This window comes from Saimiri boliviensis, chromosome 14 (assembly GCF_048565385.1).
Source record: "Saimiri boliviensis isolate mSaiBol1 chromosome 14, mSaiBol1.pri, whole genome shotgun sequence".
Classification (NCBI taxonomy): domain Eukaryota; kingdom Metazoa; phylum Chordata; class Mammalia; order Primates; family Cebidae; genus Saimiri; species Saimiri boliviensis.
Window position 1 is genome coordinate 93,709,730 of NC_133462.1, and position 14,757 is coordinate 93,724,486.

Genomic DNA, 14,757 nt, shown 5'->3' on the forward strand with positions numbered 1-14,757 from the left:
CTAGAGCCCTTGGGGCTGGCTGCACCCCGGGACCCCCTTCCAGCTCCATCAACCACACTGGCTCCCGCGGCCTCACTCCCACCCGCGCCCCCACTCCAGCCCCAACAACCGCCGCTCCATTCCCTACCCCAACCCTCCAGCCTGAGGCTCACCTGCCCTCCCGCAGCCCCAACCCCGGGTTGAGAAGTCTCTTCAAGTCCCACTCCCCACCCGTGCTCGCCTGCCCGCCCGCTCCTTGCCCCCCAGCCGCCCCCATCGCACTCCCCACCCGCCACAATCCTTTAACCTTCCCTAAGAGTCCCACCCCAGGCCAGTGACACTCCTGTCCTCTCTGGCTGCGGACCACATCCACCCCGCCGCCCAGACAGCTCCCCGCTGCGCCCGCCCGGGGCCAGTCCAGATCCTCCCACCCGCGGCCGCCTGCCTTCCGCCCCCGCAGCCGCCGCCAACCTCTCCTAAGAGACGCCCCGCCCCCGCCCCGCCCCCCGGCGAGCACTCCCCCGCCCAACCGCCCCGCCCACTCCCACGCTCGCCCCGTTCCCCCGCCCCGCCCCCCGGCGAGCACTCCCCCGCCCAACCGCCCCGCCCACTCCCACGCTCGCCCCGTTCCCCCGCCCCGCCCCCACCGAGCACTTCCCCGCCCAACCGCCCACGGCCCCGCCCCGCGCCCGCCGAGCACTCCCCCCGCCCCCGCGCCGGCCCCCTGCCCACCGCGCCCCGCCCTCGCCCCGGCCCCGCCGAGCAGTCCCCCCGCCCCCCACCCCTTGCCCGCCCCGCCCCCGCCGAGCACTCCCCGCCCCCGCCCCTGCCCACCGCGCCCCGCCCCCGCCTCCCCCGCCCCGCCCCCGCCTCCCCGCCCCTGCCTCACCCCGCCCCGCCCCGCCGCGCCCCGCCCCGCTCTCCCTGCCCACGCTCCCCCCGCCCACCCCCGCCGACGCCACAAAGCCCCTCGGGCGGCTGCCCCGCGCCCGGGCCGCGGTCCTCTGGGTTTCGTGGGCAGACCCAGCCTTTCCCCTCCGCGTGAGTGCCCGTCCGCGGGCCTGGGCCACGGCCTGAGCCCGACCGGGGCCTTCCGCCCTCCAACGTCCGCCTTCCCGCCTCCGCCGCGTCCCTGGAGACGGTTCCAGGTGGGTGGGAACCCAGGGCCCAGGGCCAGCGCGCGGTGACCGGGGAGCTCTCCGGGGCCCTAGCGGACCAGAGCGGAAGGGAGGCCGCTGCCCAGGCCCCTCTTCGGTCCGGTGGGGCGGCTGCCTCCCTTAGGGCTCCTGGGGGGAGGGGAGCTCCGAGAAAATGGACGTGGGACGCGGCCGGGGACCTCGGAGACCTGTGGACGCCCTCGCTTTGGGGAATGGCAGAACGGAAGGGGGGTGGTGCTTGCAGTGTAGACGCGATTTTAAAATCCCTCCGCACCTCCGTCCCCATAGCAACCCCGCGGCGTGGGGCCGTGAGACTCGGACTGCGGGGCGCGTCTGTGTCGGTTTGGCGCTGACGCTCGCGTGCCCGCGTGTGCGCGCGCGTGTCCCTGTGTGTACACGCACGCGTGTCCCTGTGTGTACACGCACGCGTGTTTACAGGGCTGCGCATCTGGGCCTGTGCGTGCTGTTGGTGGATGCGTGTTTCTGTGCGTACGCGTTTGTGCGTGTGCGCGTATGTGTGCTGTGTGTGCGTGGGTGTGCGTGTGTTTGTGCGTGCCCGGGCACTTTTGCATACACGCGTGGGTATGTGTCTGGGTGTGCATGTTCGTCTGTGCGTGCGTGCACCTGTGTTTGTGTATTTGTGTGTGTGTGCGCGTGTGGGCACGTGTACACGCGTGCGGTTTTCCGAACGGCACCTCACTACCGAATGGAAGAGCTTTTTTCCTCTGATAGCCTATCCCTTGTTTCTTTGGTTTTCCGAGTTTTGTTAAAGAAAAAATTCTTCCGACACTTGCTGAAAGGCTCCTTAGTCAAGCTGCTTGCCCCAGGGGAGATGGGGCTCAACTCCCAGCAGAGATGGCCGGGGAGGATGGGAGGATGGGAGAATGGGAGTGGGGCTCTGGGTGGGGTCGGTGGGTAGAAAGTGGTTAAGGGAAGGCTCCGAGCGTAGGGGCTTCTCCAGAAAGGCAGGTTGGAGGCTTAGCAGGCAGAGGTGGGGGAGGAGGAGCGGCTGAGGTGGGGAGCTGGGGTGGCCAGCAGCAGGCTAAGGGGATGGCAGGGAGAGGAGGGACGGAGGGGCCTGGCCAACAACGGTCAGGGAGGGTCTGTGTGGTTTCCAGGGAAGCATCTGTGTCTGTTATTGACGAGGCTAAAAATGACGGCTCTGGACCCTCTAACTGGACCGCAGCCCTAGCCCTCCTCTGTAAAGGGAGGCTGCACAGGAAGGTTGCACACTGCCGGCGCCCAGAGCATCTGGCCACCTCTCTCCAGAGTCCCTCAACTCGGGAACCCGCCTCCTGTCTCCCAGGAGCCATGGAGGCTGTGGAACTCGCCAGAAAGCTGCGGGAGGAGGCCACGTGCTCCATCTGCCTGGACTACTTTACCGACCCTGTGATGACCGCCTGCGGCCACAACTTCTGCCGCGCCTGCATCCAGCTGAGCTGGGAGAAGGCACAGGGCAAGAAGGGGAGGCGGAAGCGGAAGGGCTCCTTCCCCTGCCCCGAGTGCAGAGAGATGTCCCCGCAGAGGAACCTGCGGCCCAACCGGCTGCTGACCAAGGTGGCCGAGATGGCGCGGCAGCATCCTGGCCTGCAGAAGCGGGACCTGTGCCAGGAGCACCAGGAGCCCCTCAAGCTTTTCTGCCAGGAGGACCAGAGCCCCATCTGCGTGGTGTGCAGGGAGTCCCGGGAGCACCGGCTGCACCGCGTGCTGCCTGCGGAGGAGGCGGTGCAGGGGTACAAGGTGGGCCACATCGGGGCGGGGTCGGGCAGGGGAGGAGGCGTCCAGGGGACAAGGTGGCCCAGGTCATGGGGGAGGGAGAGGGTGTCCAGGGACAAAGTAGCTCAAGTCAGGGGCTGGGGAGGAGGTGTCCGGGGGACAAGGTGGCCCAGGTCTGGGCTTGGGGAAGGGGTGTCCACGGGGAGAAGGTGGACCTACGTTGTATGAGAAAATCTGACCTCCGTGGGTAACACCCCCAGGGGCACCCAGGAAGGAGAACTGAACAGACCCAGGCACAACTAGTGCCTGAAGAATATTTTAGTTTATAGTGTCATTGCTCAGCTGTTTCCTTTATATAATACTGCATATATAATCATATATTAGTTTATAGAATTAGTGCTTGAAGTGCAACTTACTGCTTACATATATCTGGTTTATATAATCATACTTAATACTTATATCTACTTGGTTCTGTATAATCTTTCTATATAATCATATAGGTATTGGACACATTTAGCGCTGATTTATAGAATCATTCTAGATCATCATATAGTCGTCTGTAGTAGGAGGAATTCCTAGAGCAGTCACAGAACAGAAGCAGCACATGGGAAAACAGCCAGACCAAGACGAGAACCAAAGACCCAGGCGGCAGCCCTGCCTGAAAGGGTACACGCTGTACAGCAGGCTTGGAGCAGGAGCCTCTCCTCCTGATAAAGGAGCTATAGCACCTTGCATCCAGTTCCTGTGGAAAGTCGGCCTCAGGCCTGAGATCCTGGAAGTAACCAAGGGAGAAGAACCCTTCTGGTGTGACCAGTCACGGCGGCTGGACACCCTGTCAGTCTTTTCTCACTTCTGTGCTAGCTCAAATCATCCTCCCATAACTGTCTTAAGAGAAGAGCACAAGTCTGTCAGCTCCCGCTGCATTAAGCTTACAGTATCCTATTAGAAACCCTTTGAAGTCTCCAGCCCCCAGATAAGAAGTGTTGTGAACAAGCTTGTGACTCACGTGATTATATATGCCCTATCACTAAGCCTATAGATGATGACCTCACTCATGACCCTGCCCCCTGCTTGTACCTAATAAATACAGATGCTCTTGGGCATTGGGGGGCCGCCGCTGATCTCCACTCACAGGTGGTGTGACCCCCCGAATCCAGGAATCCAGGTGCTCTTCACCAGTTCTTCAGTGTCCTGTCTCTTTACCTCTTGGATCCTGTACCTCAACACAGCATAAGGGACACCCCACAACCCTGTGGGGCCACCACAGCCCTACAGACCTCTACTCTCTTAGAGTATTCTGGGTGGCCCTGAGAGCTAAACTGATTTGAGGGGGATGAGCAGAACCAAAGGACTGAAGTTCATTCACCATAAGCTTCTCCTGACTGGGGAGTCCCTCCTGAGGATCTAGAGGCCTGTTAGAGCCAAACACGTAGCTGAGGATGAGGGTTAGCTTAGCAGGGTTCCTTTGCACATATTCCTCTGGTTTCGGCCTCCTGGCCCTGGTAAGAACGTGGCCTTCCTCCTGGCCTAGGGCAGGCCTCTCTGGCATGGTGGGCTGTGCCCCCAGCTCTCAGGAAGGCCGAGGGTCACAGCGATTCTTGCACTTGCCCTTTTTAAAGTGCCTTTAGCTCAAAATAATCCAAGGCAGCACATTCTGGGTGATGTATGTTGATGCCCTGCCCCTCCTGAGGAGGGTCTTTAGCAGGGGTGCGGTTTCAGTCAGCACAGCTGGCCTCTGGGAGAGAGGTGGTGGGATAGCTGACCCCAAATCCTGCGGTTTGTGTCCTGCAGTTGAAGCTGGAGGAGGACATGGAGTACCTGCGGGAGGAGATCGCCAGGACGGGGAAGCTGCAGGCCAGGGAGGAGCAGAGTTTAGCCAAGTGGCAGGTGGGTGCCCGGGGCCGTCTGGTCCCTTTCCTGCTGCATTTGCACGTCTGTGTCTGTCCGTGGGGATTCGCTGCCTCATCGGCAGGGGAAGAAGACAGGCGCCTCCACCCTTTTAGGTTCCGTGGCTGGGCCCTGAATGAAACTGACTTAAGACAGAAGAACAGCAGAGAAAAAGATAAACAGGCAATTTTGGCCGGTGCAGTGGCTCACACCTGTAATCCCAGCACTTTGGGAGGCCATGGCGGGCAGATCACGAGGTCAGGAGCTCAAGACCATCCTGGCTAACACGGGGAACCCCTGTCTCTATTAAAAATGCAAAAAATTTAGCTGGGCATGGTGGCTCGAGCCTGTAGTCCCAGCTACTCGGGAGGCTGAGGCAGGAGAATCGCCTGAACCTGGGAGGCTGAGGTTGCAGTGAGCTGAGATTGCATCACTGCACTCCAGCCTGGGCGACAGAGCGAGACTCCATCCCAGAAAGAAAAAAAGAAAAAGGCAATTTTAAATTACAGATACACTCTTAGACTAGAGAGAAGGGACCTCAAAAATGAGACTCAAAGAGGCAGGCGGTGGGTGAGGGCTCAGTACCACAAAGGAGGCAGCCAGAGCGTGGAGGTGTGGGTTGGCCCCACAAAGGAATAGGGCTTGGGGCCTCTGGGCCGGGGAGGCAGGTGGTGTTGGTTAAGTATGCAGGCAAGTGTCTCAGGTGAAAAGAGTGGTTTTTGGAATGTTTTTCCTGGCATAGATTCCTTCACCACTAGAAATTTCCTTCATGAAAGAGCACTTTATTTTTATTCTGCTAATTTTTTTTTTTTTTTTTAATTTGAGATGGAGTTTCGCTCTTGTTGCCCAGGCTGGAGTGCAATAGTGTGGTCTCAGCTCACTGCAACCTTAGCCTCCTGGATTCAAGCAATTCTCCTGCCTCAGCCTCCTAAGCAGCTGGGACTATAGGCGCCCACCACCATGCCCAGCTAACTTTTGTATTTTTAGTAGAGATGGGATTTCACCATTGTTGGTCAGGCTGGTCTTGAACTCCTGACCTCAGGGGATCTGCCTGCCTTGGCCTCCTGAAGTGCTGGGATTACTGGCGTGAGCCCCTGCGCCTGGCTAGGCACTTTATTTTTTAAGGCAGCTAATGGGAGAGGCAAACGGGTTTTTCTGCTTCTGCGGGTTCTCAATGGCCTTTAGTTCACCCTAATTTTGTTGTTTTTGTTTTTTTCTTGAGTCTAAGTCTTCTTGCTCTGTGGCCCAGGCTGGAGTGCAGTGATGTGATTATAGCTCACTGCAGCCTCAAGCTCCTGGACTCAAGTGATCCTCCTGCCTCAACCTCCTGAGTAGCTGGGACTACAGGCATTTGCTACCACCACCGGCTAATTTTTTTTTTTTTTTTTGTAGAAACACGGGGTCTTGCTATATTGCCCAGGCTGGCCTCGAGCTCCTGAGCTCAAACTATCTTCCCACTTCAGCCTCCCAAAGCACTGGGATTACAGGTGTGAGCCATTGCGTCCAGCCAAGAGAAAAGATTTATTTGCGAGGCCACCGAGTGATGAGGAGGGAGAACAGCTCTTAAACCCGCCTCCCTCGTGATTCGGCTTAGGAGCATTTATGGCCTAGAGAGCAGGTGGTCCAGCAGGCCCATTCTGTGCAGGTGTCGTTGGGGTTCGTGGCATTTCACGGGACACAGGCACCAGAAGTGGCAGCGTTAGTGTGGTCTGAGGTTGGAGGTTTTGGCCCTCCGACCTCAAAAGGCCACCTCGGGCACTGGCACAGGTCCAGTGGAAGGGCAGATGGTCTCCGCCAGTTCAGGAGGGACAGGAGCTGCGCCACGCTCCCGAAGCAGCCAGTTGCGTGTGACCTCTACGTATCATCTAAACAGCAGCCAGTGAAGGCTGAGCGTCAGCATTCAGGGGCACAGCCTTTGGCTTCATGGAAAAAGGAAAAATAAAAAAAAACGATCAGGGCAGGCTGACCTGATCAAAGAACTGCTGGGTTGCATTAGCACCAGTGACTCCATTCTGGTGGGGTCTGGTCTTCTGGGACCTAGCACAGGGTTCCAGTTCAAAACAATGGCCCCTGAGGGTCACTTGAGGCCGGGAGTCCAAGGTGGCAGTGAACCACGATCATGCCACAGAACTCCAGCCTGGGCAACATAGCAAGACCCTGTCTCTACAAAAAAATTTAAGATTAGCTGGGCATGGTGGTGGTGGTGCATGTCTGTAGTCCCACTTACTTGGAAGGCTGAGGTGGGAAGGTCACTTGGGGCCAGGAGGGCAAGGTTGCAGTGAGTTGAGGTTGTATCACTGCACTCCAGCCTGGGCCACAGAGCGAGACCCTGTCTCAAAACAAAACGAAAAAACAATAGCCATCCATAAATTTTGTTTAACATGCCCGAGAGGCTTATTTCGGGATGGACATTCTGAACCTCCTCAGAGCAAGCGTGCATGCGTGTTTAGATGCATGGAAGTTGCAGTTTGGGGCTCACAGGGTTATACTCAGTGACAGGGTAGTGGGGGTGGGGGTCTCTGTCACAGCTCCTGGTCCCCAACTAAAGCTCCAGTCGCTGGTGATCTGTGGGTCGCTGGGGCCCTGGGGACAGGTGCCAGCATTCCTGGGCTGAGCCACCTGCTGGCGACACACTGGGCTTCTCCACCCCTGCAGGGCAAGGTGAAGGAGAGGAGAGAACGCATTCTGCTGGAGTTTGAGAAGATGAACCTCTACCTGGCAGAGGAAGAGCAGAGGCTCCTCCGGTCTCTGGAGAGGGAGGAGGAGGAGACCACCAGCAGGCTCCAGGACAGTGTGGCCTGCCTGGACCGGCAGGGCCACTCCCTGGAGCTGCTGCTACTGCAGCTGGAGGAGCGGAGTGCGCAGGGGCCCCTCCAGATGCTGCAGGTGAGCTGGTGGGCTTTGCAGCTGGGGTGGGACATGAGCTTGGACAGGCATGGGCAGGGGGCACTGGACTTGGTGAAGAGGCAGCAGACAGGGAAAGGCTGTTAGCTCCCAGTCCCGGAGGCTGGGTGGCCGAGGCCAAGGTGGGCAGGGCTGGTCCCTCTTGAACCTCTCTCCTGGGCCTGAAGATGCCATCTCCTCCCTTGTCCTCCCAGCGTCACCCCGTCCATGAAGGTGCCAGTTAGACTGGATTAACCTCAACCTTAACCTGCTCCTTAAAGAAACACAGTCACATTCTGAGATCCTGCGGGTTCAGGCTTCAGCCTGTGAATTTGTGGGGACACAAGTCAGCCCCTAACAGGTTCCAACCTGAGACAGTGTCCCCATTTCCTTCCAAGTCCAGAGAGCTGGCCTGGGACACCTGGCAGCCAGCTGCAGCTTTGGGACAGGGACGCTATGTCTCGGTGTGTGGGAGGCGCACTGTCCCAGGATTGAGTCTCGTGGCAGCGCCTGATTGCAATGGCAGCGGGGAGGTGACCAGGCCAGCCTGCCATGGCCTTGGAGAGGCTTGATTATGGCCGACGAGACCCCATCTCTACCAAAATTTACAAATACAAGCAGGGCATGCGCGTGCCTGTGCTCCCAGGACTCAGGGGGCTGAGGCAGGAAGATCTCAAGCCTGTGGGCTCAAGGCCACAGTGAGCTATTGCGCCACTGCACTCCAGTGGGGGCGATGGTGAGATCACATCTCAAAAAAAAACGAAGAGGCAAGCAAAGCTGCCTGTTCCCAACCCACTGCATTGGTCTGCGGCCCCACTGAGCGGAGGAGCCCCAGCAGCTGGCAGAAGGGTGCTCCTGGGAGCTGGGGGCCGCGCATGCCACCTGCATGGGGTCCCTGCCAAGACTTAGGGTTGCGCCCTGGACTCTAGAAAAGTGGCCTTTGGAGAACAGAAGTCCCTTGTAGCTTCTGGGCCAGGGAAGTGAACAGTGGTCTCTTCAGGGGACTCTGAATCCCTAAAGAGGCTACAGAAAATCCCCAGGTGGCTCAGTCTGTTACCCGCCCCCCCCTTCCAAAACTGCACCCCCACCCCATTCCTGCTGGGTGGGCTGCAGCCACCCGAAATGGGACAGAAGGGTCAGTGTCGAGTGGCCAGTTGCCCAGAAGGGCTCCCTCTGCCTTTGCTGAGCCGAAGGACCTCTGGTGTCTGACCGTGGGCTGACTGCGTAGCTCAGCTTCGCCGAGGCACTGGGGGCTCTGGTAGGAGTGGGAGCTGAGGCAGTGGGGACAGCTCCGGAGTGCCGTGAGGTCGCCTACAGGAAGGAATGCCCAGGGGACAGGACGGGTCTTGCCCTAAGACATGGACAAGAAGGAGGTGGGGACACCGAGGGGAGCCAGGAGCTGGGCCCACTCCCCGCCTCCATCCTTGTCTTTTGCAGGACATGAAGGAACCCCTGAGCAGGTACGTGGTCCCCGCAGGTGGGGGCAGCAGCGGTGGGGAGGTGGGGGGCCAATAACACGGTGGGGCGGGGGGACAGTAAGACTGTGCCCACTGGAGGAAGAACAGTGTGAGTGTGCAGTGCCCAGAGGTCGCCCTCCCCGCCGGACCCAGGACTGTGTGCAGGGTTCCCGGACAGATCGAAGTGCTCAGAGGCTTCCTAGGTAAGTGGGCACCCAGGGCCGGGACCCCTGACCCAGGATCTCTTGGCAACACCCCACTGTGCCCCCCAGCCTTGGAAGCCACCAGTGGGGGGTCTGCGAGTGCACTGCCTGTTGACAGTCACGGGTTACTTACTGTGCCCTCGAAGGGCAGCATTACTGGGGGTTTTAATCCGTGGGATGAAGCTGGAGTGACCCTCCGCCTGGGCCCCGGCTCCTTGTCGCCCCAACATCCACACACGTTTAGGGTGTAGGAGCATCAGGTAACCCCAGCTTCATGGCAGGAGAGACCTCTAGGGAGTTAAGGGACCATTTGGCCACATGCACTGCTAGGGCCCGGGCGCTCCCACCTTTGACCCTGATCTCTCTGTGGCTACTCTGCCCATCCACAGAGGAGGTGGTGCCGGACCCCACCTCCGCGTACCCCTACCTCCTCCTGTACGATGGCCGCCAGAGGTGCTACCTGGGCTCTCCGCCGGATGAAAGCAGCTTCTGCAGCAAAGACAGATTCGTGGCTTACCCCTGTGCTGTGGGCCAGGCGGCCTTGTCCTCTGGGAGGCACTACTGGGAGGTGGGCCTGAACATCACCGGGGATGCGCTGTGGGCCCTGGGCGTGTGCAGAGACAACGTAAGCCGGAAAGACAGGGTCACCAAGTGCCCCGAAAACGGCTTCTGGGTGGTGCAGCTGTCCAAGGGGACCAAGTACTTGCCTGCCACGTCCACCCCCACCCCCACCCCGGTCATGCTGACGGAGCCACCCACCCACATGGGCATCTTCCTGGACTTCGAGGCCGGGGAGTTGTCGTTCTATAATGTGAGCAATGGGTCCCACCTGCACACCTACTCCCAGGCAGCCTTCCCGGGCCCCCTGCAGCCTTTCTTCTGCCTGGGGGCGCCGAAGTCTGGTCAGATGGTCATCTCCACAGTGACCATGTGGGTGAAGGAATAGACACCAGGCTGGGGGACTCTGGCACTGCCCCCGGCTCTGCAGAAGGTGGGGGCCTTCTGCTTACTGCAGGCCACCTGCCAGGGTTCTCTGGCACTACGCTGGCAGCCATTAGCCACGCAGGGGGGGTTCTCAAAGTCTATAACCATGATTAAAACCGTCAAACATTAAGAGGCTGTATTGCCAGATGCTTCCTAGAGGAAACTTGAAAGCTCCTGCATTCTGAGTGGACTGACTTCTAAATCCGTACCTGCAGAGCAGGAACACGTGGTTTTCTTTAGCCGCACCCCCACCTTCACTTTGGAATGACACGAATTCGTGGCTCCCGGCCCCCCAGCAGTGTAGGTTACTGTCAGAGTTTGCATCCTATTGCGGGATGGGGGAGGCGGTGATTAGTTGCTCTGCCAGGGATGGTCCCAGGCTGCCCGTGGAAATATCCTATGCATCCTATTGGGTCCTTCGAAGGGGGAAAATGCGAAAGGCTGAACCCCTAAAAAGCCTCGGAGTTGCCCACCCCCATCCCGTTCGACCCCCAAAGTTGCACGAGCAGGTGCAAAATCCCAGAGGTTAGGATTTATCTAGGGGCCTCCTTTCCACAGCGCCCTTCCCTTTTCCAAGGACCCCCCACCCACCCCCGCAGCCTCAAGCACTTTAACAGCCCGAGTCAGTCACCAGCGCCGCAGAATTCCGGAGGCAGCGCACTCCTACCCCGCCGAAGCCGGAGTCTGCGCTACGGGCTGCCGGGAACCACGCGCCCCTTCGGAGTGCTTCCCGCAGAGAGAATGTGCGCCTCTTGCAGAGCTGGGCCTGGAGGGACAGTCCGGTCCCATCTCCCAACCCCAGTGATTCTGACCTTGGCCTGCCGAGGCCGTGTGGGCCGGGCCTTCCCGAGGATGCCCGCCCCGGGACGCACGCGGGGTAGACCGAGGCTCCACTGCCCCGGGGTGCGGGTTCCCTGGGTCCCTGTAGTAGCTACCGTGTGCCCGGCCCTCTGCCATCCCTCTGAGCCTCGCCCCTGCCCCACCTCTCCCCGGTACCCTATTACGTGCGTCCCCGCCCTCCCCTGAGCCCCGCCCTCTTTCCCCTCCCTCCGTGAGCCCCGCCCTTTCCCCCTCCGTCCCACCCCTGCGCTCCGCTCCTGCCCCCATCCGTCCCGGCGCCCCGCCCCCTGCCCCATGCCTCCCCTGCGCCCGCCCCCTGCCCCCATCCCTCCCCTGGGCCCCGCTCCTGCCCCATCCCTCCCGTGCGCCCCGCCCCCTGCCTCCATCCTCCCTGCCCCATCCCTCCCGTGCGTCCCGCCCCTGCCGTCATCCCTCCCCTGCGCCCCGCCCCTGCCCCATCCCTCCCGTGCGTCCCGCCCCTGCCCTCATCCCTCCCCTGCGCCCCGCCCCTGCCCCATCCCTCCCGTGCGCCCCGCCCCCTGCCTCCATCCGCCCTGCCCCATCCCTCCCGTGCGCCCCGCCCCTGCCCTCATCCCTACGCTGCGCCCCGCCCCTGCCCCATCCCTCCCCTGCGCTTCATTCCTCCCGAGGGCCAGGGTAAAGACTACGTCACACCAACTCGAGCGGCGCGGACGCCGGGTCAGTGACTGAACGCTCTCCAATTCTGTCCCGCCCGAGGGCCGCGTGACGGGCAGCGGCCAATCGGAGGCAAAAGCGCGTTCTTCCAAAAAAAAAAAAAAAAAGCCACCCAGTCGCTTCCTGCTTCCGCCTCGGCTCCGGGTCCTCTTCCTGCCGGCGTCCGGGAGCCCGACGTCCCGCGTCCCTCGAGCCCGGAGCCTCCGCGCCCACCGTTTCCCAAGCCCAATATCCTGCGCCCCGGAGTGCCCGCGCCTCGGAGCCCGAGCCCCGCCCCGGAGTGCCCGCGCCCGCGCCGCCGCAGCCGGATCCCCCGCGTCCCTGCGACCTCCCGCGCCTCCCCGCCGCCGCCCCGCGGACAGTACCGCGTTCCTCCGCTCGGCCCGCGCCATGGCCGCCCCCGATCTGTCCACCAACCTCCAGGAGGAGGCCACCTGCGCCATCTGCCTCGACTACTTCACGGACCCGGTGATGACCGACTGCGGTCACAACTTCTGCCGCGAGTGCATCCGGCGCTGCTGGGGCCAGCCCGAGGGCCCGTACGCGTGCCCCGAGTGCCGCGAGCTGTCCCCGCAGAGGAACCTGCGGCCCAACCGCCCGCTCGCCAAGATGGCCGAGATGGCGCGGCGCCTACATCCGCCGTCGCCCGTCCCGCAGGGCGTGTGTCCCGCGCACCGCGAGCCCCTGGCCGCCTTCTGCGGGGACGAGCTGCGCCTGCTGTGCGCGGCCTGCGAGCGCTCGGGGGAGCACTGGGCGCACCGCGTGCGGCCGCTGCAGGACGCAGCCGACGACCTCAAGGTGCGCCCGGGCGGGGGCAGCGAACAGGGGCGTCGGGGAGCCGGGAGCTGGGGAGGCCTGGGCGGGTGGGGGGCTTGGGGGGCTGCTCCAGGCCTAATCTGTCACTTTCTAGGGCGGGGAGCTCAAGATGCAGTCTGCCCTGGGCCTGTGAGGGCGGTGTCGCGTAGGGTGGCTGTGGGGGCTCATGACAGTCTGTTTCAAGCAGGTCCCTTGGGGCCATGGCCGCCAATGGGACCCCGCTCTCGGGGATGAGGGGCGTACCTCCCGTAGATAGAGGCTAAGAGGGTAGGGTGGAAGGTGGTGGCGTGGAGGCAAGGCAAATGTGAGCATGCACTATGTGGGTGTACACTATGAGCGTGCCCTGTGAGCGTACACCATGTGAGCGTACACGCTGGGCGTGCACTGTGAGCGTGCACTATGTGGGCGTACACTATGTGGGCGTACACTATGTGGGCGTGTACTATGGGGTGTACACTATGGGAGCATGCACTGTGAGCGTACACTATGAGCGTGCACTGTGAGCGTACACTATGTGAGCGTACACGCTGGGCGTGCACTGTGAGCGTGCACTATGTGGGCGTACACTATGTGGGCGTACACTATGTGGGCGTGCACTATGGGGTGTACACTATGGGAGCATGCACTGTGAGCGTATGCTGTGAGCGTACACTATGAGCGTGCACTGCAAGCATGCACTCTGAGCGTACGCTGTGAGCGTGCACTATGAGCATACACTGGGTGTACACTGTGGGTGTGCACTATGAGCGTACACTATGGGCGTGCACTGTGAGCGTGCACTGTGTGAGCGTGCACTGTGTGAGCGTGCAGTGAGCGTGCACTATGTGGGTGTACACTGTGAGCGTGCACTGTGAGTGTACACTGAGTATGCATGAGCGTGCACTGAGCATGCACTCTGAGCATACGCTATGCGAGCATGCACTATGTGAGCATACACTATGTGGGCATACACTATGTGAACGTACATCATGTGGGTGTACACTGGGCATGCACTATGAGCATACACTATGTGGGCTTGCACTGTGAGCATGCACTACTATGTGAGTGTACACTATGTGGGCATACATTGAGCGTGCACTATGTACACTATGGGTGTGCACTGTGAGCGTGTACTTTGTGGGCATACACTGGGCGTGCACTGTGAGCGTGCACTATGTGAGCATGCACTATGGGCGTGCACTATGGACATGCATTGTGAGCGTGCACTGTGTGAGTGTACACTATGGGCGTGCACTATGTGAGCGTGTACTATGTGGGCGTGCACTATGGGTGTGCACTATGAGCATGCAGTATGTGGGTGTGCATTGTGAGCATGCACTATGTGAGTGTGTGCTGTGTGAGTGTACACTGAGCGTGCACTATGGGTGTGCACTGACCATGCACTATGTGGGCATGCACTGTGAGCGTGCACTATTTGAGCATACTCTGTGGGCATGCACTTTGTGAGCATGCGCTGTGAGCATGCACTATGTGGGCATACACTGAGCATACACTATGTGAGCGTGCACTATGTGAGCATACACTATGGGCGTGCATTGTAAGTGTGCACTATTTGAGTGTACACTGTGGTCATGCACTTTGTGAGCGTGCACTATGTGGGCATACACTATGTGAGTGAACACTGTGGGCATGCACTGCCAGTATGCACTATTTGAGCATACACTACATGGGCATGCACCATGTGAGCGTGCAGTGTGTGAGCATACACTATGTGAGCATGCACTATGTGGGTGTGCACTGTAAGCATGCACTATTTGAGTGTACACTATGTGGTCATGCACTTTGTGAGCATGCACTATGTGGGTGTATACTATGTGAACGAACACTGGGCATGCACTGTCAGCATGCACTATTTGAGCATACACTATGGGGGCGTGCACTATGTGAGCGTACACTGTGGGCATGCACTATGTGAGCGTACGCTGTGGGCGTGCACTATGTGAGCATACACTATGTGAGCGTGCACTGAGCATGCACTATGTAAGCGTGCACTATGTGGGCATCCACTGCGAGTGTACACTGAGCATGCACTGTGGGTGTGCACTATGTGAGCATATACTATGTGGGCGTGCACTATGTGAGCGTACACTGTGCACTGAGTGTGCACTATGAGCGTGCACTATGTGAGCATGCACTATT

At 60.2% G+C, this 14,757-nt stretch overlaps 2 protein-coding genes across 5 annotated transcripts in view; both read left to right on the forward strand.

Annotated features, from left to right (window-relative positions):
• The first annotated feature begins 907 nt into the window (after window positions 1-907).
• On the forward strand, window positions 908-10,396 carry TRIM17 (tripartite motif containing 17). 2 transcript variants are annotated; one of them, XM_039464322.2, is made up of 7 exons: window positions 908-1,127; window positions 2,255-2,876; window positions 4,644-4,739; window positions 7,395-7,625; window positions 9,060-9,082; window positions 9,179-9,282; window positions 9,672-10,396. In XM_039464322.2, exons 2-7 carry the CDS (start codon window positions 2,448-2,450, stop codon window positions 10,226-10,228), a joined length of 1,440 nt encoding a protein of 479 aa, XP_039320256.1. In that variant the 5' UTR covers window positions 908-1,127; window positions 2,255-2,447; the 3' UTR covers window positions 10,229-10,396. The 2 variants fall into 2 exon arrangements, with proteins under 2 accessions (XP_039320256.1, XP_039320257.1); XM_039464323.2 differs by having other exon boundaries at window positions 2,443-2,876.
• Window positions 10,397-11,740: 1,344 nt separating this feature from the next.
• TRIM11 (tripartite motif containing 11) overlaps window positions 11,741-14,757 on the forward strand; it is a 32,744-nt gene continuing 29,727 nt past the window's right edge. The window contains exon 1 of one of the 3 annotated variants that reach the window (XM_074385469.1): window positions 11,741-12,600. In XM_074385469.1, the coding sequence (XP_074241570.1) occupies window positions 12,193-12,600 (408 nt within the window). In that variant the 5' untranslated portion in view covers window positions 11,741-12,192. The remainder of the gene's footprint in view (window positions 12,601-14,757) is intronic. The other 2 variants (XM_074385470.1, XM_039464329.2) reach the window with 2 other exon arrangements.

What these genes read in the sequence shown, in the direction of transcription:
- TRIM17 (XM_039464322.2), top strand. Translation starts at nt 2,448, where the DNA reads ATGGAGGCTGTGGAACTCGCCAGAAAGCTGCGGGAGGAGGCCACGTGC. An exon ending in AGGCGGTGCAGGGGTACAAG is followed by an intron (nt 2,877 to 4,643) that starts GTGGGCCACATC and finishes TGTGTCCTGCAG; the next exon opens with TTGAAGCTGGAGGAGGACAT. An exon ending in AGAGTTTAGCCAAGTGGCAG is followed by an intron (nt 4,740 to 7,394) that starts GTGGGTGCCCGG and finishes CCACCCCTGCAG; the next exon opens with GGCAAGGTGAAGGAGAGGAG.